Source organism: Moschus berezovskii, chromosome 17 (genome assembly GCF_049115385.1).
Source record: "Moschus berezovskii isolate FMDL1 chromosome 17, NW_MosBer_1.0, whole genome shotgun sequence".
Lineage (NCBI taxonomy): Eukaryota > Metazoa > Chordata > Mammalia > Artiodactyla > Moschidae > Moschus > Moschus berezovskii.
Window position 1 is genome coordinate 31,958,319 of NC_142476.1, and position 27,514 is coordinate 31,985,832.

The window sequence follows — 27,514 nt, forward strand, 5'->3', positions numbered from 1 at the left end:
AAGAGAGGGAATCACTATTCAAGGGTACTGTATATACAATCTGGGTCAGCTGCAGCTGGTTTTACTGCATTTCTCCATGTGGCAGACAGAGCAAAGCCACAATGCTTTCTCTGCTGGATTAAAGACAGCCCGCAGACCAGGAACTTCCACTCTACTACTTAAAATTACATAGGTGGCTTGTCAAATTCAATTGATTAGTGCTGTAAGAAGAAAAAGAAGCTCCTTATTACAGCTTGGATTCAACGGTCCAAAACAAAAATGCAGTTGCCATTAAAGTCACAGACGAACAAACGTCTACACTGATTTTTAAAAGCAAGAGTAAGAGCAGCAAGTTTCTGGGCTTGCTTTATCAACAGATGCAAAAAGGTATTTTAATATCTTTTATTTTTATTTTAAAATTCTATGTATGCTGAAATGTATAATTGTTTTATATTTGTAGTAGAAATTTAAAAATCTCTTATTAATCAAAGACTTTTGGAACATACTACAATTTGCCTTGTCTGGAAAAGGTTCTGTTTTGCAACTTTATATAAAACTGGTCATTATATACTTTGTGATGATTAATGAATTATTTGAGGTTCAATTTAATGATATTTAGTGTGTAAGACTGATGGATATACATTCTGGATTTCAAAAAACAAGTGCTTTAGTGACATTAGAAATTTTAACAATTAACATTAAATGTATATGATTTATTGCACAATGATAAAAACAAAGGGATACAAACTAAATAGTTGTAAACCTGATTAGTTTGTCTTTACAGCTACAATGTGTATGCTAATGATTTACATGTACTGTTAAAATATCTTAAAGCTATAAACACAATTAAGAAGATATCAAATTAACCTCAAGGCTTTGCAACGATACCCCAATCACAGCATAACCAAATATAACCTAGTATTTAGTAATCCTAAAATATAAGAGTTTTAAAATAAGTCTATGGTATTTCTTGCTAAAACTCAAACTTTTAAGTAGTTTCTAAGTTTACATGTAACAGTACTTTAACTTGGGTAACAAAAATTAAAACTGCTACAACCGAAATTATGTGACAAACCAAAGCGACGGATACATTAAAAAGTCCTAAAACCTTACATATTATAGTTAAGAAATAAAATGTGATAGAAGTATTGCATAAGTGGTCAGCATTAACAATAGAAAGTAAGAACCCAGAAGATACAATTACTTAAATACATAATTAAAAGACCAAAAGTATATAATATTTTTAGACAAATACAATTTTGGTCAACAAACATAATTCTTTAAATATTCTATGTAGGAGGAGCTTTGTTTAATTGTATTACTAGACTAAAAAGAAAATTACCAACAATGAGCTTTAAAACCAAAGACATTTAAGTTTGTTATGATTTGGGGGTTCTCTGTCCTTTTAAAAAATCAAAGAAATTCAAGGTAAGACTCTTCAACAAGCAAAAAAATGGTAAAGCTAAGTAAGATTTCTCCAACTTTACTTTCATGTCCTTTTCTTAAAGATTCAAACCTCTAAATACTGGGACCATCTCTGTTAAACATATTTTATAAGAAATTCTGATTAACTTTCCAAGAAATACTGAAGCAGAACTATGTCATCTCTTTCTTTTCTCTTGTTGCCGCTATGGAAAGTACAGGACTTCAATTAAACCTTGGTTCTTACGGTAGCCTTAAGCAAGCATTTAATCGGAAACTCAGATAACTATTTATCCCTTTCTTAAACATCTCCAGGGGATGAAATCGTTCTTGTGTCTCTCCCCAGAACATAATTCACAATCTAGAAGTTCTTTATCTAAGGTATCTTCAGTGCTTCCTAAATTTAATTTCATTGCCTCATGCTGTTTTCAGTGCATGACACTGCCAGTTAAATGCCTCTATGCGTTTACCATCTGAAAGGAAGTCAAATCTTGACTTTCATTTCTTCTCCCTACTAACTGGCAATGTAGCAACTATGAAGAGAAATAGTACCAGTAAAATTAACTCAAAGCATGGAAGGCTTCCCCCCCCAAGAAAACAACCAAGCAGACATAGATTTAAACTTAAGTATACTGTAACTAATTTACAACATTCTCGTGGGGCCTAGGAAAATTTTAACATATACAGAAAGGTTTTATGAGGTAACACAGATTTATGGATCTTTCACTTTTAAAACTGAACATATGTGGGAAAATATTAAATGAGAGAATGTTTTCATAAAAGGTAACAGTAAATGTATTCTAAAAACTCATTCTTTACTCATGACGTAGCTAGCCTACTACTTAAGAAATGTGGTTCCTTATTCAGCTTTAGGTGACAACGAAATCATGACTTTTGTAAAGGATAAGGAAATTGTATTTATTTTTTTTTAAAATAACCTTTTTGTTGTCCCCTTTAAATGTTAATCCTAGGTCAGATTCTCTTATGGTAGATGGTGATTCATCTTATGATTTAATTGTACAGGAACCCACAAAGAGCCAAGGCAGAATACAGCAAAAGGAAGCTACGGCTATTTTAATTTGTATTTTCACATTTTTGTTCTTCCATAACACCACCAACACAAAGTTCCAACAGAGGTGGATTATATGCTTCTCAGTTCTACACAAATCTGTGTCTGGTAGGAATGTAAGATCTTCAGTCAGAATACTGCTCAGAAAAGTCTACATGTTTTGAAGTTTCACAGTACTTTCTGAATTTTCCTTGTTTTGGTAGCTTATTTCATAGTAGATTACTTAGACAAAATAATTTTCTATGATCTAAGAGTTTCCATTCCATTATTGAAGTGAAAGAAGTGAGTGCATCTGAACAAGGGCTGCCCTAACTACAGGAGAAATGCCGTACGTTTACCCAGGAGGCTGATGGCTTCTATTTTACTGTCTGCAGTTTTAAAAATAAATCATATCTAAATCCTATGAATCTGCAAGTATAACAAGAAACATTTTACTGGTTTTTGGTACAGGTAACTCCAATATAGTAACTAAAAGTCCTTTTTAAATAAAATAAATGACACTTGATCTAAATTTTCGATGTCAGAAGGCAAAGGATGAAAACAAAAAATGAAAAGTACTCATCCAAGTGTGCTTCCGGCTATCTGTCAGCAAACAGAAGGCCTCCGACACAGATATGGAATATTATTATGATCATCCCTCCTATCTTACGTTAATAAAGGAAAAAGAATTCCCTGCACTCCATCCATTTTTTGCTTTATTTTCATTATCACTCCAGTTTGCAAACCTTACTAATTTGAAAACACTGAAGGAGACATGGTTTTAGAAAGTAGTAGTCATCTTTATGAGGGAAGCCTGTCATAAAGGGGAAGCCCATCTTTATGACTCTAGTTGAAGAGTCCATATTTTATTGATACAACCTTTAATTTTAGGAGGATTCATAATCAAGTCAGACATGTTACTATCAACTGATAGAATACATATGGAGGGAAAGGAATGGCAGCAGAAAAGCTTGGGATATAAAAATGATCCACAAGTACTCGTGCATAATTAAGTAATGGTTCAATGTAAAGAGATACAAACCAGGAAGAGACTGTGAAAGACAAGGAACACAAAGTTAAGATTCCTCTGCAGTTATGACACGACTAGGATAAAAGTCACAGGTCTAGAAAGTTAAGAGCAGAAGATCTGAATCCCATCTGAGTGTTTCAGCTTCTCCAGGCTTATTCTCTGCAAAATGGTGTGTGTTTACATCCCAGTGCTGCTGTGAATGCAAACAGTTAATATGAGTTAAGTGCTACATAAATATAAGGGATTGTTGTAGTGTTGGTGATAGAAAAAAGGACAGAATATGTTGCCATATGATACAGTTGTTAATGAAAAACATGAACCCTGGAGTATTCTGCCTGGGTTCAAATTCTGGCTCCATGTCTTAGAAAGCAGTGTGACTCTGGGTGAGGTACTGATACTTAACATCTGGATGCCAGGTTTTTTTCATCTGAAAATGAGGATAGTAATAATCTACCTCAGAGGGCTGCAGTAAAATGTAAATGATTTAATGCATGTAAAAGGCTTAAACAATGCCTGGCACGCCCAATAAAAATGACCCACTGTCACTGCTGCATTGCTATTTATTAGCAGCATCATAAACCATTTGGGGCCTGGCTTCCCAAATCAAAAAATAATTGGGTGGAAAATGAGATAGAAAAGTTCTTGGTATATCCACTGCCATCCTTCAAAAACAGCACACAGGAAGTTTATAAGAGAGGAAGGTGGGCTATACTGCAGCACGGTGGACTCGAGTAATGACAGGATGACACAGCCTACTCATTCTAACTGCTGCTACTCTGCAGGGAGGTAATGAAAGAGAAAGGAAGCAGCTCTGCTTCCTGGAACCAGTTTTATTGTTTTCTAGAGTGTTCCTTGGAGAAGGCAATGGCACCCCACTCCAGTACTTTTGCCTGGAAAATCCCATGGACGGAGGAGCCTGGTAGGCTGCAGTCCATGGGGTCGCGACTGAGCGACTTCACTTTCACGCATTGGAGAAGGAAATGGCAACCCACTCCAGTATTCTTGCCTGGAGAATCCCAGGGACGGCGGAGCCTGGTGGGCTGCTGTCTATGGGGTCGCACAGAGTTGGACACAACTGAAGTGACTTAGCAGCAGCAGCAGCAGAGTGTTCCTATAGATTATACCATAAAAAAATAAGCATTTATCTTTCACAGCAGAAGTGAAACATTCCAAGCACACATTTTAGCTTATGTGCCACTGCTAGAAACAAGCCAGGGAACCTGGATTCTAGACCTGGTTCTAATATTACCTACTTGTGTGGCCTTGGCCTTCAACATGCCCATGGGAGCAGAGAAGTCTTAGATGATACGAGATGGTTGTTAAGGCACTTTCCAGTGATCAGATTCAACTACAGATGAGTTTCTTTCCTTGGTAATGGTTATAAAAAGTTATTAATATTTTACGAAAATGCAGTTCAGTAGAACTTCTGTTAGAAGAATGAACCTGCTGAATCATATATATACTTAGAGCATATATAGGATTATGATTTAGGAAGCATGATTACCCACAGTAATGACTGTGAGCATGCTATCATTCTTAAACTCATCACCAATCCCAAAAGGACATACTATGAAAACGAGCAAAAACTACAATGCTAAAACTTTCCAGTTTTACATTTTGTCTAAAAATGTTTCTTTAATTTGACAGATAAAAAAGATACTTATTAGAGATGGTCAAATTGATTCAAAACATATAATATAAAGAAAAAACACTGGAAACTTTCACACTAGTTAGAGAAGAATGTTGTAATTAATTTCTTACAGGCATTATGTACCATTTTCTGAGCCTTAAGACAACAAGTGAGCTTTTTAAAGGTAAGAGAAGTGTCTTAATAGGGTCTCAAAAGCCCCAAGACATTAACCATATGCCTCAACACAGGGGCACCAAGATCTGCTCACTGAGCTGGGGAACAAAAAGCATTATAATAAGATGGTAGTTGGAAAACTCTTCTCTGAAACCTTATTTTTAAACCAATACGAAGGAACTTAATATTGAATTTAAGAAATTAATAACTTTAATTCTGGCCCCATTTATTAACCCCAATAGATATTCAGTTTTTCCCTTAGATACTTTTTTAGATTACTGACTTAAAAAGTAGATTAATATTAATTCTTTTCTACTTCTTCCCTTCATTGGTTTGCTTTTTCTTTTTTAAAGATAGCAAACAACCTCATTTCAAAATGAAGGCTTTTATCTGGACCCTAAGTGTGCTATTCTTCCTACTAATGGGCATTGGACATTGCAGAGGAGGACAGTTCAAAATTAAAAAAATAACCCAGAGGAGATACCCTCGCGCCACAGATGGTAAAGAGGAAGCAAAGAAATGTTCATACACATTTCTGGTACCTGAACAAAAAATAACAGGGCCAATATGTGTCAATACCAAAGGGCAAGATGCAGGTACCATTAAAGACATGATCACCAGGATGGATCTTGAGAACCTGAAGGATGTGCTCTCCAAGCAGAAGCGGGAGATAGATGTCCTGCAGTTGGTGGTGGATGTGGATGGAAACATTGTCAATGAGGTAAAGCTGCTGAGGAAAGAAAGCCGTAACATGAACTCCCGTGTTACTCAGCTCTATATGCAACTACTGCATGAGATTATCCGAAAGAGGGATAATTCACTTGAACTTTCCCAGTTGGAAAATAAAATCCTCAATATCACCACAGAAATGTTGAAGATGGCAACAAGGTACAGGGAACTGGAGGTGAAATACGCTTCCTTGACTGATCTGGTCAATAACCAGTCTGTGATGATCACTTTATTGGAAGAACAGTGCTTGAGGATATTTTCTCGACAGGACCCCCATGTGTCTCCTCCTCTCGTCCAGGTCGTGCCACAGCACATTCCTAACAGTCATCAGTACACTCCTGGTCTGCTGGGAGGCAATGAGATACAGAGGGATCCAGGCTATCCCAGAGATTTAATGCCGCCACCTGATCTGGTAACTTCTCCCACCAAAAGCCCTCTCAAGATACCACCGGTAACTTTCATCAATGAAGGTGAGTTACCTCTTACTGCCAAAAATGGAAGTATGAGGTCAATATGTTTTATGGTTTATGAAATAATGCTCGCAATTACATGCCCATCTTCATTTTGGTGATGTAATTTTACATGAATATTAAATTTTCTGATTTTGTTTTCTATTAACCTGGAATTGTTCTTAAATACAATTCTCAGTCTAACAGTTTCTAGAAACAGTATACATTGTGGAAAAAGTAGTCATTCATCCAAATTCTTACAATCTAAACTATTAGCACTGAGACAGGAATGAGTCCACAATCCACTCCTAACCTCCATGTCATCCTCTCGGTCTGTAGCGAGGTCCTCACATTTGCTAAACATCCCTTTCATTTACCTCTTGCTGTTCTTCCCATCATTATCTTCCTCAGAAGGAACGTGTAACAATTAGTGCTCATTCTCCTAAAGCCACCCTGGTGGCTCAGAGGTAAAGAACCCACCTGTCAATGCCAGAGAAGTGGGTTCAATCTCTGGATCAGGAAGATCCTCTGGAGAAGGGAATGACAACCCACTCTAGTATTCTTGCCTGGGAAATCCCATGGACAGAGAAGCCTGGCAGGCTACCATCTACAGGGTCGCACAGTGTCAGACACAACTCAGCGACTAAACAACAACAGTAGCTCCTGAAGCTTAGAATTAACCTCCTCCTATCTCCACTCTGAGCACATGCACCACCTACTGCTGCTGTGCTGAGATTAAGTCTACTCAGTCCAAGGTTCCCTGTGTTTTCCTATCTTGAAAACATTTGGATAAAACCCAGGCCTCTTGCTCTCAGTCTCAAGAATAAGAAAAGGTACCCTGTGCTTAGTCACTCAGCTTAGTCCAGTTCTTTGTGACCCCATGGACTGTAGCCCGCCAGGCTTCTGTGTCCATGGGGGTTCTCCAGGCAAGAATACTGGAGTGGGTTGCTTTGCCCTCCTCCAGGGGATCTTCCCAACCCAGGTTTCCTGCATTGCAGTAGGATTCTCTACTATCTGAGCCACCAGGGAAGCCCAAGAAAAGGTATCCATCTCACCTACTTTGCAAAGCTAAAATCCCTTGTAACCACGTAAGTATAAATAAGTCTTCAATCCACAAAGATCCTGAGAACTGACCCTGGTATCTCCACCTCAATTCCAGCGCCTCCTCCTTTCATTATCAGTCACTGGTCAAGGTGTCTGCCACAAAAAGATGAATAAGTCATCTTTGTTTCAGCCTAGTAAGCTCACTGCTAACTTTCTGAATACATTTATTTTACACATACATCCAATTTCTCATAAGCTATTCTCCTGAATTTTTTTACAAATTGATTTGTTTTCTTAAAGGGAAAGACCCAAAGGCCCAAAAGTAAAAAAAAAAAAAAAAAATGTAGTTTATTCACTTATTGAAAAGGTAGGACAAAAGACTGCATGTAGACCAAGAAATAATTAAAAAAAAACACACAGAAAAAAGACAAAAGACTGGAAGTATGTACACTGCAAAGTGCTCGTGTCTTTCTGTAGCAGGGGACGTCACTGACCATTCACACATCTCCGCTTTCTTGGGTATCCAGATCGTAAGACTCCAACTCTTCCTACTCCTCTAGGTCCTTCACTGGCATCTTCTTCCTTCTCTTATGACTTAAAAGGCTTTCTCGAAGATGCTCTGTTTTATTAGTGGTCTCACACGCCTTCAAGGCTACAAGCATCACCTCTGCTCTAATAACTCCTGCATGGAGCTCTCCCTCCTGATTCTAACCAAAGGTGGATGTGTGCACCTGGATATTCGATCATTACCTCACACGCTGCTGCTTCCTCTACTGAAATGCCTTCTTCAGCTTATCTGTCAACCTAGCAGATTTCAAGGCTTAGCTAAAATAGTGCCTTAAATGTTATACCTACTCACATTCAAACGGATGTATCTAGAAGGCTCCCTCCCCAAACTGCTGACGATGCCTTGAACAAGTTTTTTTCCATTATATTACTGAAGTTATTTTTCTGCATGTCTGTCTCCCTGTTAGACTGAACATTTCCGGAAGAAAGTGAACTGTCTTTTCATCTTTCTCTCTCAAACATCTAGCCAGGATTAGGTGTGGCATGTTGTATTCCGCATATTGTAAGCACTACAATACATACTTGAGGAATTAATATGTAAATTAGTAACTAAATCCTATAACAATCTTCCCCCCAAACTAGCATTCTCCTTTCAGAAATAAGTCAATTATTATTGTAAAAACAATAATTACTGAGGAAAATCTATAAAATACTAACAAACTTTTAAAAATGCTTGTGGAATATCCAATACTCAGAAGTAAACTATAGAAATACTTCTGAGGAAATACTTTATAGTTACTAGTAGTAATAGTAGTTTACTTCTGAAAACACTTTGGTAATAACCTTCAAGTCTTTCTCCCCCATCCCACCATAAACATGGTAACCAATATTCTTGTAACTTTAGAAATTAACTTTGTTCTTTTTTCCCCTGTATAATTATATTCTTCAGTTGAGTTCAGTCTCTCAGTCGTGTCAGACTCTTTGCGACCCCATGAATCACAGCATGCCAGGCCTCCCTGTCCATCATCAACTCCCGAAGTTTACCCAAACTCATGTCCATCGAGTCAGTGATGCCATCCAGCCATCTCATTCTTTGTCATCCCCTTCTCCTCCTGCCCCCGATCCCTCCCAGCATCAGGGTGTTTTCTAATGAGTCAACTCTTCTCATCAGGTGGCCAAAGTATTGAAGTTTCAGCTTTAGCATCAGTCCTTCCAATGAACACCCAGGATTGATCTCCTTTAGGATGGACTGGTTGGATCTCCTTGCAGTCCAAGGGACTCTCAAGAGTCTTCTCCAGCACCACAGTTCAAAAGCATCAATTCTTCGGCAGTCAGCCTTCTTCACAGTCCAACTCTCACATCCATACATGACCACGGGAAATACCATAGCCTTGACTAGACGGACCTTGGCTGGCAAAGTAATGTCTCTGCTTTTTAATATGCTACCTAGGTTGGTCATAACTTTCCTTTCAAGGAATAAGTGTCTTTTAATTTCATGGCTTCAATCACCATCTGCAGTGATTTTGGAGCCCCCCAAAATAAAGTCTGACACTGTTTCCACTATTTCCCCAACTATTTCCCATGTGATGGGACCAGATGCCATGATCTTAGTTTTCTGAGTGTTGAGCTTTAAGCCAACTTTTTCACTCTCCTCTTTCACTTTCATCAAGAGGCTTTTGAGTTCCTCTTTACTTTCTGCCATAAGGGTGGTGTCATCTGCATATCTGAGGTTACTGATATTTCTTCTGGCAATCTTGATTCTATCTTGTGCTTCTTCCAGCCCAGTTCCTCATGATGTACTCTGCATATAAGTTAAATAAGCAGGGTGACAATATACAGCCTTGAAGTACTCCTTTTCCTATTTGGAACCAGTCTGTTGTTCATGTCCAGTTCTAACTGTTGCTTCCTGACCTGCATACAGGTTTCTCAACAGGCAGGTCAGGTGGTCTGGTATTCCCATCTCTTGAAGAATTCTCCACAGTTTATTGTGATCCACACAGTCAAAGGCTTTGGCATAGTCAATGAAGCAGAAATAGATGTTTTTCTGGAACTCTCTTGCTTTCGATGATCCAGCAGATGTTGGCAATTTGATCTCTGGTTCCTCTGCCTTTTCTAAAACCAGCTTGAACATCTGGAATTTCATGGTTCATGTATTGCTAAAGCCTGGCTTGGAGAATTTTGAGCGTGACTTTACTAGCGTGTGAAATGAGTGCAATTGTGCGGTAGTTTGAGCATTCTTTGGCATTGCCTTTCTTTGGGGTTGGAATGAAAACTGACCTTTTCCAGTCCTGGGGCCACTGCTAAGTTTTCCAAATTTGTTGGCATATTGAATGCAGCACTTTCACAGCATCATCTTTCAAGATTTGAAATAGCTCAACTGGAATTCTATCACTTCCACTAGCTTTGTTCATAGTGATGCTTTCTAAGGCCCACTTGACTTCACATTCCAGGATGTCTGGCTCTTGGTGAGTGATCACACTATCATGATTATCTGGGTCGTGAAGATCTTTTTTGCACAGTTCTTCTGTGTATTCTCGCCACCTCTTCTTACTATCTTCTGCTTCTGTTAGGTCCATACCATTTCTGTCCTTAAAATTAGACTCTCAGGACATAAATTTCTGTAAAGGAAACTGATAGGTAAATGGATTCTGACTTCTCTATTTTGGCATATTTTACCACCCATTTCAGAATCTGTTTGGCTCATTTGGACTCTTACCTCCTGTCCCATGCATGGAGTCAACTGAGTTCTATCTGTGCTGCTTTTCAGTCTTTCATGGATGTGTCCCTCATTTCTATTCAGAACCAGAACCCTAACTTAGATCCACATTATTGGTGAAAGCAGAGAGTGGACAGAAACGTCCTGGATTACCAGCTGGATGACCTTAGTGGGGTAGAAGGGGTTGCTCTGTGTCTCAGTTTCCTCATCTGTAAAGTGGGGATAATAACAGTATTTACCACACTTGAGGAGTCATTAGAACAGTGCAACTGGCACTCCAACATTATTCTTACTAAGAATTATATAACAGCTTGCCAACTGATCTCTTTAACTCCATTTTCTCTTTCCACCAAAATATATTCTACACTGCCAACAGATCCGCCTCAAATTTCTATCCTGATCACATCACACGACTGCCCAGCAGATCCTTACTACAAACAGAAAACATCCAGTTTGCTTAGCCTGGGGAAGATTAATATCCTCCTCAAAAGAATCAACCCCACTTCTTTACCTTTCCTTCTATTGATTTCTTTCACAAAAACCATCTGCTTCAATAAAATTAATCCACTCATTGTCTTCTAAATATTTTCCATGCATTCTCCCTACTCAAATTGTAAGGCTCAGACTACAATACCATACAATACAACAGTGAGTCCTCGTTGAAGCCTCTTTGCCTTGCCCAGGCTTGAAGTGATTGCTCCTACATGAATGTCTCTACACTCGGTAACAAAGACACGATATCCCTTATATTCACTGCTGAGTTAACAGTATCTTCACATGTACACACAGTACTTACGTATGCACACCTAAATAAAATGTCTTCAGTCTCCAGTATAAGCTCCTTCATGGTTGGTGGATATTGTGTCCTTTGCAGATGCTAAATAAATGCTGATTAACTTGATATTATATTTTTATAGAGCTTCTTAAAACTGTCATTCAAAGACCTTCATGAAAGTACTTTAACACATTCTATTCTACTGCAGTCATTCATTTTATGTTGTTGTAACTGTCAGAAACAACAACCTAGTGAACCAGTAAACTGGGTAAATGATGATTATTATTAAGATCTCCATGCCCTCTAATTTCCAAGGGAATGATGTGTATGGAATGATCACCTGGATATATAAAGAAAGAAAAAACTTTTTTATATTCTCTTAAAAATGGATGTCTTGTCTAAGTCTTTAATGTATACAATTTATCAGTAGTTTTTACATATAAAATAAACATAACTGAAGTGTGTGAAATTTTTTTTTTTAACTGATAGGATGTATAGTCACGTAAGTATGGGGATGACTGCCATGGAGTATCTTAATTTGATGGTTATCACCAGTTCTGAAAGAAATGATTATTCACATATTCATACAATGACACACTAAGCATACCTATGGAAAATGAGACACATCAGTTCTAGGTTTTACTAGACACTAAATCCAGTATTACAGAGTTAAATCTCATGCTAAGGATTTAGCATATCAAAGGTCCCATTAAACAGACTTGCTTTAAAAGAAATAATGGTGTATATATCCCAAATAAACCAATCCTTAATGTAAAAATGAAGCATGGGCATAACTTTTTCTGTTATTCATTACTTATTTGTTGTTCTAAGCAAACGTTAACTTTTTATTTTTTTCTGTAACTGTTGGTCTCTGAAACTCAAGGACATTAATTAGCTACATGGGAAACTACACAGTATTAAGGAAACTTGTTTTCTTTGTTATTGACCCTGGGTAAGTCACTTTGCCTGTCTGTTTTTCTCATTTGTACAACTAGTACTGGTGGGACTGGAAGACTCTAATACCTCTTAGTATTCTGTGATTCTTACCAAATGTAAACTACTACAAGCAACAACAGACTTGCTATTTTTTCTTTATATATAATGTGCTAAAATCTTTGTTCATATTATTCCTATGTCAGACTGGAAAATATGTCAGCTGTTTGGGTACTTGAACAAAAAGGGCAAACATGGATGTCTATTGCTGAACTCACATATGCTCCTGGCACCAAGAATTTCATATTACTGCCCTCTACATGTAGGTACATGGTCATTCTAAACCCCTTAAATGAATAACGTGTATGTATATTTTAAAAATGTCCTAGCCAATCACAGAAAGTCAAATACGATACAATTATTCTACACATATGTGAGGTATCTACAGTAAATTCACAGAGATAGTAGAATGGTGGCTGCCAGGGGCTGGGGGAGGGGGAGATGCAGAGTTGTTATTTAATGGGTACAGAGTTATAGTTTTCCAAGAGGAAAAGAGCTATGGAGATTAAATGTATAGTAATGAAAATGTACTAATGCCACTGAACTGTATACTTAAAGACGGTTAAGCTGGCACATTTTATGTTGTATATATCTTATCAGCATTTTTAAAAAGGTGTCTTAATGACAAGCAATTTTATATTTTCATTTAAGATGGTTATAAGAAAAGTGCACCTCAAGAGAATAAACTTACTATGAGCTTATGGCAAATAACAGGATATTTTTGTTCATTTTACAAGAAATAATCCCCAGAAAAATTACTTTCTCTCTACCTGAAAAACAAAATGTTTGGGAATGTAACTATACACTTGGCAGATTGCTATCAAAAAATTCTTAACTCGTAATGTTGTTCATTGGCTACATTCTGGGTTAGTCTTTAATGAAAGAAAACACTTTCCTTTTACAGATGGCATATTTATAAGTTCATTCCTTGTAGGTAAATGAAGCTGAGAAAGTTCCTTCATAGTATGTTAGAGAATAGACCTGCATACCAGGAAATCTGGATTCTGGCAAGGCTCTTCTGAGGCTCAGTTGCTTCTTTTGTGAGAGCTTGTTGTGATGATTAAATGAAGTGATACAAGTGAAAATAAGCTGCGTGTATGCTCTGACCATCCTTGTCATATTTTTTTGGAGTATACTTTCCAATATATACCTTGCCATGTATGGGAATATAAAAAGCAATCTTATAAAGTTAAATTTGAAAAGCAGTCATTAGAAACTAAAAACATGCTTTTTAGTGAGTAATAAGCTAATTTTCAATTCAATTATTTATAATGTTTCCCATTAGTAAATATAAAAAATGCAGTTGGTTTCAGTGGAATACTTATATTAACATTTAAACCAACAAAAACTAAATTAAAGAGGATGACTGGTTGAGCAACGGGGCTGAAGTATGCTTCTATTAACCAGTTATGAAAAACAATTGGTATATTCTTAAGTAACTTCAATATAAGAGCTCAGGTTGCTAACCTGCATTTTAAGCTTATAGAGTAATAAACAAAGTAATTCATATTTTTACAAGAAAGAATCTATTATCACTTCAGAAGGCATTTGCCTCAAATTTCCCATTCCAGAAATGCTAAATATATTTATCTTATACTTAACTCAACCCAATTAAAAAATTTACCCCTCGAAAGATTTTAGTTGCTGACCAATTATCTGAAAGTTCTAAGTTGGTTATCCCTTTCGTCCTACTTCTATCACAAAGAACACAGTATCGGGACAAAGTAAGGAAATCAATGAGAAATGCAACAACAAAAAGAAAAGGATTTTCCTCTCAACTTAAGTAATTAAATTTCTTTATAGAAAGAGGACAGATATGTTAAATAAAGATGGTTGCCAGTAAAGGTGCTATTCAAAGTATGAAATCTTTTTGTTTTTTTCAACACACTGTTCTGTTCAAAACATGGATTCTTCTTAAAAAAATACATGTTGTGAAATATGTGGCATGACTGGTCAGTATTTTTCTATGATGAATCAGACCTATTAACTGGACTTTGTTAGTCTTATACAAATTTTAATCACCAAATATACTGAGGAAGAAAGAGGCTGGCCCTTCAAATTCAATGTACAGAATTCCATTTTCACGCTTTGAGAAGAATCCAATTGCGTCATAGAAAACAACTATTTCAAGATTACTCAGTGCAAGTCACTGATGTAGAAAACGAACTTATGGTTAGCAGGAGGGAAAAGAGCGGGAGAGGCGTAAATTGGGAGATTGGGATTGACATACACACACTGCTGCTGCTAAGTCACTTCAGTCGTGTCTGACTCTGTGTGACCCCATAGACAGCAGCCCACCAGGCTCCCCCGTCCCTGGGATTCTCCAGGCAAGAACACTGGAGTGGGTTGCCATTTCCTTCTCCAATGCGTGAAAGTGAAAAGTGAAAGTGAAGTCGCTCAGTCGTGTCCGACCCATAGCGACCCCACGGACTGCAGCCTACCAGGCTCCTCCATCCATGGGATTTTCTAGGCAAGAGTACTGGAGTGGCCTGCCATTGCCTTCTCCGACATACACACACTACTATATATAATATATGATAACTAGTAAGAATCTACTGTATGGCACAGGGAACTCTACTCAATACTCTGTAATGACCTATATGGGAAAATAATCTAAAAAAAAAAAAAAAGGACATACATATATGTATAACTGATTCACTTTGCTGTATACTGAAACTAACACAACACTGTAAATCAGCTATACTCCAATAAAAATTTTTGTAAGCAAAAGGTTGTAATAAAATTCCTATTTTGAAAGAAAGGTACTCCTAGTCTATACCTGTAAACGACTAATAATAAATTCCTGAATCATTTCATAGATAAACAAATCATTTCATAAATAAACTTAATTTCTGATACTACACAAAGCACCAAGTTAAATTGGGAAACTGGCCTCTCAAAAATAAAGCTGGTACTTCTTTACTAGTCATTTAAGAATGCCTGGGAAGCATTTTTTATGGTAAAGAGAAAGCAGTAAAACATTTAATATAAGAATGATCTATAATCTAATCCTATAGCAGAAAATAAATAAGATAAGCAACTAATAATGAGAAAATATTTCCCCCAAGATCAATAGTATATACTGGGCTAAGACAGGTTAATGGTTTATTTATAAAAACAAATATAAAAAAACACTAAATTCTGATATTTATTAGCTTTATGGAGGAAGAAAAGAAATAGCTGCAAATACTGCTAATTTTATCCACATGTCTCAGAAAAGAATTTCTACCACATTTTCCTAAGCCTTTATATCAACCAAGTCTAACAGGCATCCAAACTGCAAACATGAAGCTCACTACAAAAAAGTGGGTTGAAAATTAAAATTGAAGATAATTTTAAATTTGCATAAATGGAAATCTTATCAAATCAAAACTGGATCTAGAAAACCCAGGAACTCCCCAATTTGCTTAAATATCTGAGGGCCTATTAAATAGCAGAAGAGAAACACATGGCATTCTACAAATATTCTGTCAAGCCTCAAAACCTTGATGCTTATAAATGTTTTACAGCAATTCAAATCAACTTGTGAATATATATAGTAAAATATAAGATGTAAACTGTCAAAATTATACTCAAATGAGTATGGAGCAAACATTTGCAAAGATGACATTCACAGAAGAAGCACACTTATGAAATGAGAGAAATACTTGTATGTATTGCATGTGTACATTAACTATAATACTGATAAAAGTTTTAAAAGCAGTGCTCCTCAGATATTCTTGACTGTTCTCAAAGTGACAACTTAGAAAAAATCTGGTTAATTTTGTAAACAACTATGACAACTGCATTCTCAGACTGAAGAAACCAATTTCAACCCTGCAGCAGACCTCAAGAGCTCTAAGAGCCACCCTCCACCACAGACATTTCATACTGAGCTTCTAACTCCCCTGGTTCATCAAGCTCTCTTCTGTCTCCACGCCTCGGCAGATGGAGCCAACACCATGGCTTCCCCACAAGTCTGGGTTAGCTAGTTCTTAGCCAGGTTTCCTGTGTGCCCTGCTGACTATCGGAGGACTCATCAAGCTATAGTGGAGTCTTCTCTCCCCACTTCCCCCTGGACTCTATGGCTGTTTCTCTATCCCTGGAGCCTAACACAGTTTTCAGTCTACTGCAGATGCAGAAAAGACAGAACCAAGGAAACCACTGTGGCTGCCAGGAATCGTTTAATTCAACAAATATTTGAGCACTGAAGTGAGTTAAACTAGATACACAGTTAAACTGGATATAAAAACTACAGCTCTCACCCACAAGTAAACAAATAAAACATGTTACCGTGCATTACACAAAATAATCTAAGACTGGACCTGGAAATCATACTTCATTTAAACTTCTCTGCCCTTCTCTGACTTGACTACAGTGCATGCTTCTGTAATGTGAAGTAGCTCATACGTGACTGGTTGAAAAAAAAAATGGTGAATAACATCAGTAAAACAAAGTGGTCAAATTGGTTCACATGGGATTTTACCCAAGCATAGTAATGTTCTGTGCCACAAGTAACTGGAGATGAACACAAAGTATGCTAACAGCTAACATTAGCTGTTATTTTTAGTGCATGATTTTGTAGAACATGAGGTTTTTCAGGAATACATTATTTTTCTACAATAGAAATGACTGTACATTCAACTTTGAATAGCCACATTAAATCTGTTAATAAAACAAACATATTTATTACACAAGCTACTTAAATTATTAAATAAGTTACTACTATGTGTAAAGGTCAGCAACAAAGAAGAAAAGGGAACTAAGTTATTGATGACTATTTTATTAAGGACTGTGTTAAAGGCTATGAAGACTTTGTAATTTAAACTCAGTAACTGAGAAGGCAGATAGATAAAAATAATTCACATTGCATTTAAATGGAATGTGATCTAATTTACGGTGAGTGTGAAAAGGAAAAACATTATTTTTAGGAGAGCCCTCCCTAGCTTAAGAAACCATTTATGAGCTTTCACAATCTAACCAATATCCTCAGGACTATAAAAGCATAAATTCTTAACAAAATTTTAACAAATCAAGCTATATATAAAAATGATAATATAACATGACAAAGTTGAGGTTATCCCAGGAACAAAAGGTTGGTTTAACACTAAAAATACAATCAATAGAATTTATCATATTAGCAAATAAAGAAAAACCATATCATCATGTCAGTAGATAAATAAAAGCCTTGACAAAATCCTAAATCCATTCATAGTAAGAGCTCTCAACAAACTAGAAATAGAAGGAACAAGAATTTTTAAAGTAGTTATTACAGCTTAAAGGAAACTATGTCCATAATAAATGCAAGACTGGACTCTCAGAAGAGAAATAAAAATGATAAAAAATAATCTAATTGAAGCTCTAGAACTAAGAAATTTAATACTTAAAATAAATATAACCCAAGAAAGGCAGCATTACGTATTTCCAGTTTCTATAAATTTTTAGTAGCAACCAGTAGTGCTTACAGTCATTATAATTTTTAAAAACTCGAAACAGAAATATCAATGAAACACAATAAAAATATGGACTAGAGAAATTGATCATCTCTTCTTTTTGTATGTGGTTTTCAATTTCCCTGTATTTAAAATGTGAAAGCAACTTTGATTCATTTGCTTAACAAAAAATTGACAGTCTACTTAATGGTTCAAACACTGATGACATGAAGTCAGAAGAAAAACAAAAAACAGTCTCCATCCTTAAGGAATAATCTAGAGGGAAGAGTTTACAGTTTCCAAGAATCCCTTCTAATGATGTAGCTGTGTAACTATTTATTTAATGAGATTAATTCTACCCCAATAAGGCCCCATCAGGGACCTTGTACATACTTGGCACCGTACAGAAAACACATTCCTCAAAATTTCAACAATCCTATTATCATGACAGTACAGATTTTCTTGTATGAATTTTACTTGATGGAACTCTCACACAATTTCTAAAAATTCTACATGTCAGAACTTAAAAATTTTTAGTAAAATATAAAATTTGACAACTGAAATTTCTATACTCATTTGGTTGTTCTTTAGGGTAACTTAGGGTTGATCTTTAGGGTAATTCTTATTTCTGAATCACTTAATATTTTGACATGCTTATTAAAAAATTCAAAGCATCAAAACACTGGAGAAGGGTGAAACTGAAGAATGCTCAGTAAACTAGATGCTATCTTTCTTTAGATCAGAAATATGGAAATCACAAGTTCAAGAGTCAGATACTCTACAAACGATTACACAAAATGTTCTGTCATTTTAAAATATATGAAGAACTTATCAGTAGATTGAAAAATAGGGAGTGAATTCATACAACTGTGAGATAACATGGGAATAACTGTAGCATAACAGTTCAGAGCATGGGTTCTGGGATTAGAAAAAAGTGGGCTTAAGTCTAGGGTTTAAAGACTAGTCAGTTAACTGTTTCATCTACAGAACATCTGTAAACTATCAGAAGGTTACTGTGTAGATTAAATAAGAAAATTACTGTTAGTCATATAAATTGATACAACACTTTAGAAAGGCATGTTGCCAACATTCCTGAAATGTATTCTTATGAACTGTTGTATGAGGGAAAAATTTAAAAGATTCCAAAAGCTTGGGAGACTGGTTTATTTCAGGGTTTCTCAGTCTTTCATATGTAAATGTATACTGTGTTTCTGAAAGGGTGATAGAATATTTAGCAGTTCTAAAACTTACTTGACCATGGTATGCCATTTTCACTGAGTATCTCAAGGGACTAGTGTGATCCACTGAAATAAAATTTTGGTAACTATAAATTGGACGCCATGAAGAACTGTAAAACTGTTCATACACTTTTGATCTAGCAGATCAATCCCGCAACATTTTCATAAGTATGAAAAAATGAAGTCAAAAAGAAGACACTAAGTACAGTGTTACTTATAATAGCAAAACTCAGTGTCTAATGACAGAGATAAACATGATATATCAACATCAAAGGTTGTGTCTTACAGTTACTGTAAGTGCTAGAATGGAGACTGTAGTCCCATGGAAATGTTTGTTGAAACAAAAAGACAGAATCCAATTTTCTCTGGGTGTTAGAATTATAACAATACAAAAAATATATGTATTTGGACAAAGACTTGCAAGAACAGTGGAAAATCAAGTTAATGTTCCAGACAGTGGGACTGGGGGGAGGATAATTCTTTTATTTGGATTCTTTTTTCTTTTAACTTAATTTCTTTAGCTTTTAGAGGTTTCTGTACACAATACATTAAAAACGGTATCTGTAAAGAAACAACGGTAAGACTCTTGACTAAAAACTACTTTAATATGGCTCTTTTCCTATTAAGCTTCCTGGCAATCAAAGCAATTTTAATTACAGGACCATACAAAGATTGTCAGCATGCAAAAGACGCTGGACATTCAGTCAGTGGGATTTATATGATCAAACCTGAAAACAGCAATGGACCAATGCAACTATGGTGTGAGAACAGTTTGGATCCTGGGGGTTGGACTGTTATTCAGAAAAGAACAGATGGCTCTGTCAACTTCTTCAGAAACTGGGAAAATTATAAGGTAAATCAGTGATTCAGCCCTGGGGGAGAGGTAGAACAAAGCAGCTCTTGCACAAACAGTCATTTTATGCAATAAATAAGATACACAGCTAAAAAATCACTCTTCGTATGTTTTTCATTATCTGCATTCGTCCAAAAGACAATCCTCATTTTTGGTTTCAAGTCAAAATTAAAATGTAAAAAGGAAACTAAAGATGTACTTTAAAATGTTCCCTTTCAGTCTGGATGATTTACACATATATTTAATTCTTTTCCAAGACTGATCACAATTTCATTTTCTAGGAAGACAACTGCTTTTTTGTTCATGACCACATCTGCACCCATTATCAAGTGTATTTAATTGGAGGTAAACAATCTTAGAAAAAAGGTCATGTTTTGGAAGTCCTATACTCTGTATTATTGCTTATAATAATGAGACATTAATATATTCATGTGAGAAGTTGTATAAGTTTCTAAACAAGTAACAATTGAAAGAACACAACCTCTTTGAAAATACATTTAGCATTAAGATCAGGTTTATCAAACTTATATTCTGCTGCATACTTGCGATGGCAAATATTTATGGAAATAGGATAGTTAATTTGTTACTTTCTTCAAACATTAACTTACAATTTTCCAAAGGGACTTTGAAGATTACTATTTTATCATCTTACATTTCTAATTTTATTTTTAATAGAGCTAAAGAAGATAATTTGTTCTAAAACAGATCCTAGCATTTTTACTGAATATCATAAAAAATGTTAGATGTATTATTTATTTGACTATGGTGGAAACAATACCTATACACTTTTAGAACAAAAATTTGTTTCTTCGTGTGAGTATGAAAGAAATCAGGCAACATTTTCGAGGATCTGGGTAGTGTACTAGTTAATATTTCTATGAATAATTTCAATTCTGCTTTTATCTTATTTGTAGACTTTGGAGTTAGTTGTGCAAATAAATGCTGACAAATTGAGAGAAAGCAAAACAAAACAAAGTGATTACGTGGGACTTCAGTAGAACAGGTGATCTACAAAAATGGAAGATTACATTACCACTTAAATGGTCAATATCTTTAAGCTATCAGGTGTTTAAAACATCTAGAAAATGCTTACTATCTCTACACTTATTCATGTATGCATGTTCTTTGTTTAATAACAGAAAGGATTTGGAAACATTGATGGAGAATATTGGCTTGGACTGGAAAATATCTATTTGCTTAGCAATCAAGATAATTATAAGCTATTGATTGAATTAGAAGACTGGAGTGACAAAAAAGTCTATGCAGAATACAGCAGTTTCCGCCTCGAACCAGAAAATGAATTCTATAGACTGCGTCTGGGGACTTACCAGGGGAATGCTGGGGATTCCATGATGTGGCATAATGGTAAACAGTTCACCACTCTGGACAGAGATAAAGATATGTATGCAGGTGAGTGAGAAAAAACTGATGCGTGTTCTTCGCAGGACCACCACTTTCTATGCACTAAATAGAACCCTGTTATAAAGTATATGCCACTGAAATCTTTTCAGAAAAGTTGTTTTGGACTCAGTCAAAGGGAATACAACCTGAGGAAAGGAACAGCTTTTTAGGAGCTCTTCTCTAAGGCAATCGCAAAGCGTGAACACTGTAAACAAGGTCCTGCTCTTCTAACCTGATGGGGTGGGATGGGAAACAAAACATAGTCATCTGGAAATAAACTTGCAACTGCCTAAAACTGCTAACAAATCCCACTGGACAGCTACCATGTGGTAGGCATTGTTGTAGGCTCCGAGGAACATACTGAACAAAGTTCCGGCCCTTTTGGAACTTAACTTTCTGGAAGGAAACAAAGTGATTTCTTAGGTGGTGATAAGTGCTTTAGGAAAAGTAAAACTGAATAAGGGAACAGGGATGGGTGCCATTTTACGTGGGATGGACAAAAAAGGTAACATTTGAACAAAGTTCAAAGGAAGCAAAGCAAAGGGAGCAAAGGAAGTGAGTCATTTGGGTACACGGGGTAAAGGCACTTTTTGGTAAAGATGACTAGCAAGACGACTGCAGCAGGGGGTACAGAAATGGCAGAAAAGTTTTATTCAGAGGAGAAATTTTCTCTTTAGAAAGACTCAGGTCATCCACATAATGTAATTTTTAATTTAATTTTCACACATGTTTTGCCTTTTTAGCCTAGGTTTCTGGCTCTGATAAAGAGATATCTCCTGAAAATTGATTTATTTTTACACTGAGCTGTGTCATGGCAAGCAGCACACAGGTCTCTATTTCACTCTGGCAAAAGAGGAACAAAGAAGACAGATTTGACCATAATATTTGCCTTATTTACAGAAACTCATTTGATTGTTAACAGTACTATTTTATATATAGATTTTTTTGCTATTTTGAAAATCAGTTTTACCCAACTTTACCCTCTTTAGCAACTCCATATCTTTTCCCCTCCCAATCTCTCCCATCTCTCTCTCTTACATACAAACACTACTTGCATTTTATTTACCCTGCCTCCCAGAAAAGAAAATCACTCACAACAACAAAAAAAGCATAAAAAGGCAATTCAAGTGAAGTAGCTGATACTCAAGCAACAGTAACAGAATAAATGAAAAACAACACTGTGAAAATAAAGGTTGACTGAAATCAGGATGAAAAACTCAAACTGTTCTCCAAGTAGAGTACGTTTTTGATGGCTTACAGAGCACCACACTTAGAAGAAACTTTTACTCTGATGTCTATATTTTTTTCCTCAAAGGAAACTGCGCCCACTTCCATAAAGGAGGATGGTGGTACAATGCCTGTGCACACTCTAATCTCAATGGAGTCTGGTACAGAGGAGGCCATTACAGAAGCAAGTACCAAGATGGGATATTTTGGGCTGAATACCGAGGTGGCTCATACTCCTTGAGAGCAGTTCAGATGCTGATCAAGCCTATTGACTGAAGAGACGCAGTCTCCAATTTAAATGACACAGAACTCTATTTTTCAGTTCCTAAAAATGTAAATGTTACATGTATATTATTTTGCACAATTCATTTCTACAGATATAGTTTTTAAGTGAATTTTTACTGTAACTATAAAAGGGGATTTATGAATATAGTTTCATCTTCCTTTAATATACTGTAGAAGATTATCTGTATCTATAATCCAAGTTATTTTTAAAATATTATTGACTGAATACAGGCAAAGTTTGTTTTCTAAAATGTAAATTATTTGTCACAACGTAAAACAAATTTTAGCTTTATTTTAAATCAAAATTCAATACATGTCAAGATTCTTAACAATTTATTTAAAGCCTTTATGAGAATGCTGTAACTTCCAATGGAAAAATAATTTTAAGATTTCAGCAACATCATACATTTTATTTATAAAAAATATAGACAGGAAATTAGAAAAAACTCTAGTTTTGCCAACAATTTGCATTGAATAAAAGTTATTTCAAACTGAGTTTATGCCTTTCACATGAAATGATTAAATTTGAATTCTTGACAATATATTTTATGTCAATTTCAAAAAGAATGAAGAAATCCACAAGATACATATTTTTAAAAACAAAAATAATGCATACAGTCTTTAATGGCAAATTTATAAAAACAGAAATATACAAATGAATTTTTCAATGTTACCTTCATATGGTTTCATATGAATACCAAAATTTCCTAAAATCTACTTTATGTTTTTATATCAGTAAAACATTGATATTACAAATGTGCAGAATATTTGGTGAGCCAATGGTTTTACAGAAGTGAATTACAACTCTAAGCTTATTTATTAATACTTTTCCCTCCCTAATTTACTGATCTTAACTATTTAGAAAAAGTTTATCTGCTAGTCACGTCAGAAAGTTTGGACAGCTTTATGAGCATTACTGCATGCTTATGGGTGGGACTAAAATAACTTCAACGAGCTGTTAGATATTTTTCCAATACTGAGATTCAACAGTTTCTGAATGGAATCCACAGGGATTTCACTAGTCCAAATGGCTAATTCCAGTGTGTGTGTCTTTAGCTCATCTTTGCAACTAACAACTTTGCTACCACTCTTCTAGAACAATTATCTTCTAAAAATATGTTCTGCTTAGAGCAAATCTTCCCTTAACTCATTTGTGAACTAAAAATTTTAGAGGAATCTCTTGAGACTTTTGCTCAACCAGTCAGAACTGAAGATAATTATCTGCACAACTTTAGTCCATCAACATCAAGTCCAACGTTTCTGCTCTGCCACATCTCAAAACTTCTGGTGAAAGAAGGTAAGAGAACATCAAACCTATAGCAATGTTATTTTCTGCTTTATCTATGGTCATTTTGGAATGGTTTTCAAGTCCCTCTCCACCACCCCTGCTGCTGCTGCTAAGTCACTTCAGTTGTGTCTGACTCTGTGTGACCCCATAGACGGAAGCCTACCAGGCTCCCCCGTCCCTGGGATTCTCCAGGCAAGAACACTGGAGTGGGTTGCCATTTCCTTCTCCAATGTGTGAAAGTGAAAAGTGAAAGTGAAGTCGCTCAGTTGTATCCGACCCATAGCAACCCCACGGACTGCAGCCTACCAGGCTCCTCCATCCATGGGATTTTCTAGGCAAGAGTACTGGAGTGGCTTGCCATTGCCTTCTCTGTTTACCACCCCTAGAACCATACAAATCCACTATAAAATTTCTGGGAGAAATTAGGCATGTAATTGTTTTATCAAATCTTAACTGAATAAAACTTTACTAGGGCGGGTATGATCCCTGGTGGCTCAGAGGTTAAAGTGTCTGCCTGCAATGCGAGAGATCTGGGTTCGATCCCTGGGTCGGGAAGATCCCCTGGAGAAGGAAATGGCAACTCACTCCAGTATTCTTGCCTGGAGAATCCCATGGATGGAGAAGCCTGGTGGGCTATAGTTCACGGAGTCGCAAAGAGTCGGACACAACTGAGTGACTTAACTTTACTAAGGCATTCCATTTATTTGCAGAACTACAGCATTTCACTCACACATCCAAAACCCTATTAAAGACAAGTCTCAGAGAATTTTCACAGAAGAGGAATATTATTAACACCAGAATCATGTGAAAGTCAACATACAAACTGGAAAACTGCTGAGTGCTAATAGCACCTTGCCTATAGAGTCCATTGTACCCTCCATTATAGAGAGGTGATATAGCTCTGCTCTAAAGTTCCTGGAAAGCTTAAGAATAACTTAGGCAACTGAGTTCCTTGAGATCAAGGAGTAAGAAGCAATATTATATGATGGCTAAACATAGGTCCTAAAGGCAGAACTGCTTGGATTTGTGGCCCATATCTACTCTGTACATGTGTTAGACTTAGATATTCCTGGGGTCAATTTCTATATTCCTGCCTCAGTTCTCATATCCATAAAATGGAGATAACAACAGTACCTAGCTCATGCAGCTACTGTGAAAATCAAGTGAGGTAATACATGTGGTAAAACATTTAGAATAATGCTTGATACTAGTGAGGACTCAGTAGACTTCAACTACCAGATTATTCTTGCTCATCTGTATACTTCCTGCATTACCTATCATGTGGTGCCTTGCACAGAGTAACAAACGTGCTAAAAGAAACAATATCCAAATTCTCCAGCACAAAATTACACTGATCCATGATCTTCATGTGCAAACTTAATAGAGCTATGTCACCTGTTAAGGGCAGGTAGTAAAGAGCACTGGCCATGAGAAAAATTAAGAACAACAGTAGGAAAAAAAGAAAAAAAAAAGGACTCCCCTGGTGGTCCAGTGGTTAGGACTCTATGCTTCCAATGCAGGGGGCTAGGGTTCAGTCCCTGGTTGGGAAATTATGATCCCACATGCTGTGTGGCACAGCCAAAAAATAAAAAAGGAATACCCACACTAAGAGATTTCAGCCTAATGAGAATCTTGTGAGAGATTAGGTAAGTCACATGTATGGTAGGCAAGGTCTGATAGCTAGCTACTTTACAGGTTACTGGGGAATAAGACGTGGTTGCCTTACCTTCAGTAAGATTGAGCTATAAACTTGGAGCTGGTTTATAGAAGGATTACTTATGTTTAGTTATTTTTAATAAATGAAATGAAGCTTATCCTAAAAATGACTTAGACTCTATCCTCCACTCAATGGGACATTGTCAATGTCAAGGAAACTTGGCATCTCTAAAATTAAGTAGACATGAACTAATAAACTCATCCTCAGGCTCCAAGCCTGCGTTTAGTGTAAAGATCAGATTTTCAGTTTAATGTTCACTTCACTCTGTAAGTCAAGGAGTGCTAATTCTTTTGGTATTATATTTGTTAGGACTCCTACTGGTAATCATATAATAAGACTGTAAAAGCTTCTATAACAATGAAAATGTTTCAAATTACCTGTAAATCTGTACTAAAGTGATATGATTTTTATATACTTGAATTAATCAATAGTAAGTTAAAGATGATTATATCCTAATGATTTTTTTGTTTTCTCATTTTAGTGTCTGAGAAAATAAGTAAGAAAAGAATGATTCTACTTATGATGTCATGACCCCTCCTTAAAGAAGCCACCTAAAAATAAGCTCAGTTTTCAATTTTGTCAGTGGGGTCAATAGTTATTACATCGTAATTCTATAGATAACTACATGAAAGACTGAAAAATGAACTCAAAATTAAAACTAAAGACAGAATTCCAAAATATTAATATAATTCCATAATGCTTCCTTAGAGCTATAAATGAAATGATTATAATGTATATCTTAAGAGCAAGTCAATTTAACCTCCCTTGTTCAGGTTTCTTCACTTATATGAATAATAATATCACTTATAAACTGCTGTAACAAATTAGAAAATTTATGTAAAGTATACAATGTTGGGCATATGGGATTAAGTTGCAAATAAATGTTACTCAAGATTTTTATTATTATCCTCCTGTTGAGGTTTGCTAAAAAATTTACGGAACACATTACTGAAACATCAAGTTGGAAACACTGCTGCAAAGCTGTTGGAACTGGGGGAATCTGATTCTGTTTATGATTAAAATGCAGATCTATATAACTTCTACACATAATATACATATATTTTAAAGATATAGGCCCTTAAAAAAAAACAAAACCCAAAAAACTATGAAAATGGGAAAGCAATCAATATAATCCCATCCCCAGCCCTTTTTTACCACAAGTCTTTGAATGGTCTAAAGTAAACTTTAGAAAATACACTATTAAAGAAAGTTAGAAGAATTTTAAATATATAAAAAAGAATGAGAGTAAAAAAGGATATAAATGAGGTAATGGAAAATGGGAATGTAATTTTGGCTAAAGAAAAAGCTAGGGCTAGCTGCCATTTGGTCAGAGCTCATTTCAGACCTCATTCTCGGGATTCAGAAGAAAATGACTGAACATGCTTTATTGCTGTTTTAGAATTCACTATGTAATCCTAATGAGAAGAATAAGGTAAAGTAATCCATGGAGTGTATTACCTACAAATCAAAGAAAGGAAAATGGAATAAAACTCTTAAAATATTAAAAGCCAATGACATTTTTTGACCATTAAGTATTTTTAAAATCAGTGCCAGAGACTTTTATACATTTAGCCAAGTAAAATTCTACCAAAGGGGCA

At 35.9% G+C, this 27,514-nt stretch overlaps 2 protein-coding genes across 7 annotated transcripts in view; one reads left to right on the top strand and one right to left on the bottom strand.

Annotated features, from left to right (window-relative positions):
* On the top strand, positions 1-27,032 carry ANGPTL1 (angiopoietin like 1). 2 transcript variants are annotated; one of them, XR_008685058.2, is made up of 6 exons: positions 1-366; positions 5,637-6,482; positions 19,805-19,998; positions 21,138-21,408; positions 22,715-24,208; positions 26,398-27,032. XR_008685058.2 is itself a non-coding variant. In XM_055419190.2 (5 exons), the coding sequence occupies exons 1-5, from the start codon at positions 357-359 to the stop codon at positions 22,900-22,902; spliced, it is 1,509 nt and encodes a 502-aa protein (XP_055275165.1). In that variant the 5' UTR covers positions 1-356; the 3' UTR covers positions 22,903-26,073. The 2 variants fall into 2 exon arrangements, 1 of the variants encoding a protein (XP_055275165.1); XM_055419190.2 differs by lacking the exon at positions 26,398-27,032 and having other exon boundaries at positions 22,715-26,073.
* Positions 1-27,514, bottom strand: part of RALGPS2 (Ral GEF with PH domain and SH3 binding motif 2) — a 167,043-nt gene that overhangs the window by 44,127 nt on the left and 95,402 nt on the right. The gene's annotated exons all lie outside the window — the stretch shown is intronic.

What these genes read in the sequence shown, in the direction of transcription:
- ANGPTL1 (XM_055419190.2), top strand. An exon ending in GGTAACTTTCATCAATGAAG is followed by an intron (nt 6,483 to 19,804) that starts GTGAGTTACCTC and finishes TTTTAATTACAG; the next exon opens with GACCATACAAAGATTGTCAG. An exon ending in AGATAAAGATATGTATGCAG is followed by an intron (nt 21,409 to 22,714) that starts GTGAGTGAGAAA and finishes TTTTCCTCAAAG; the next exon opens with GAAACTGCGCCCACTTCCAT.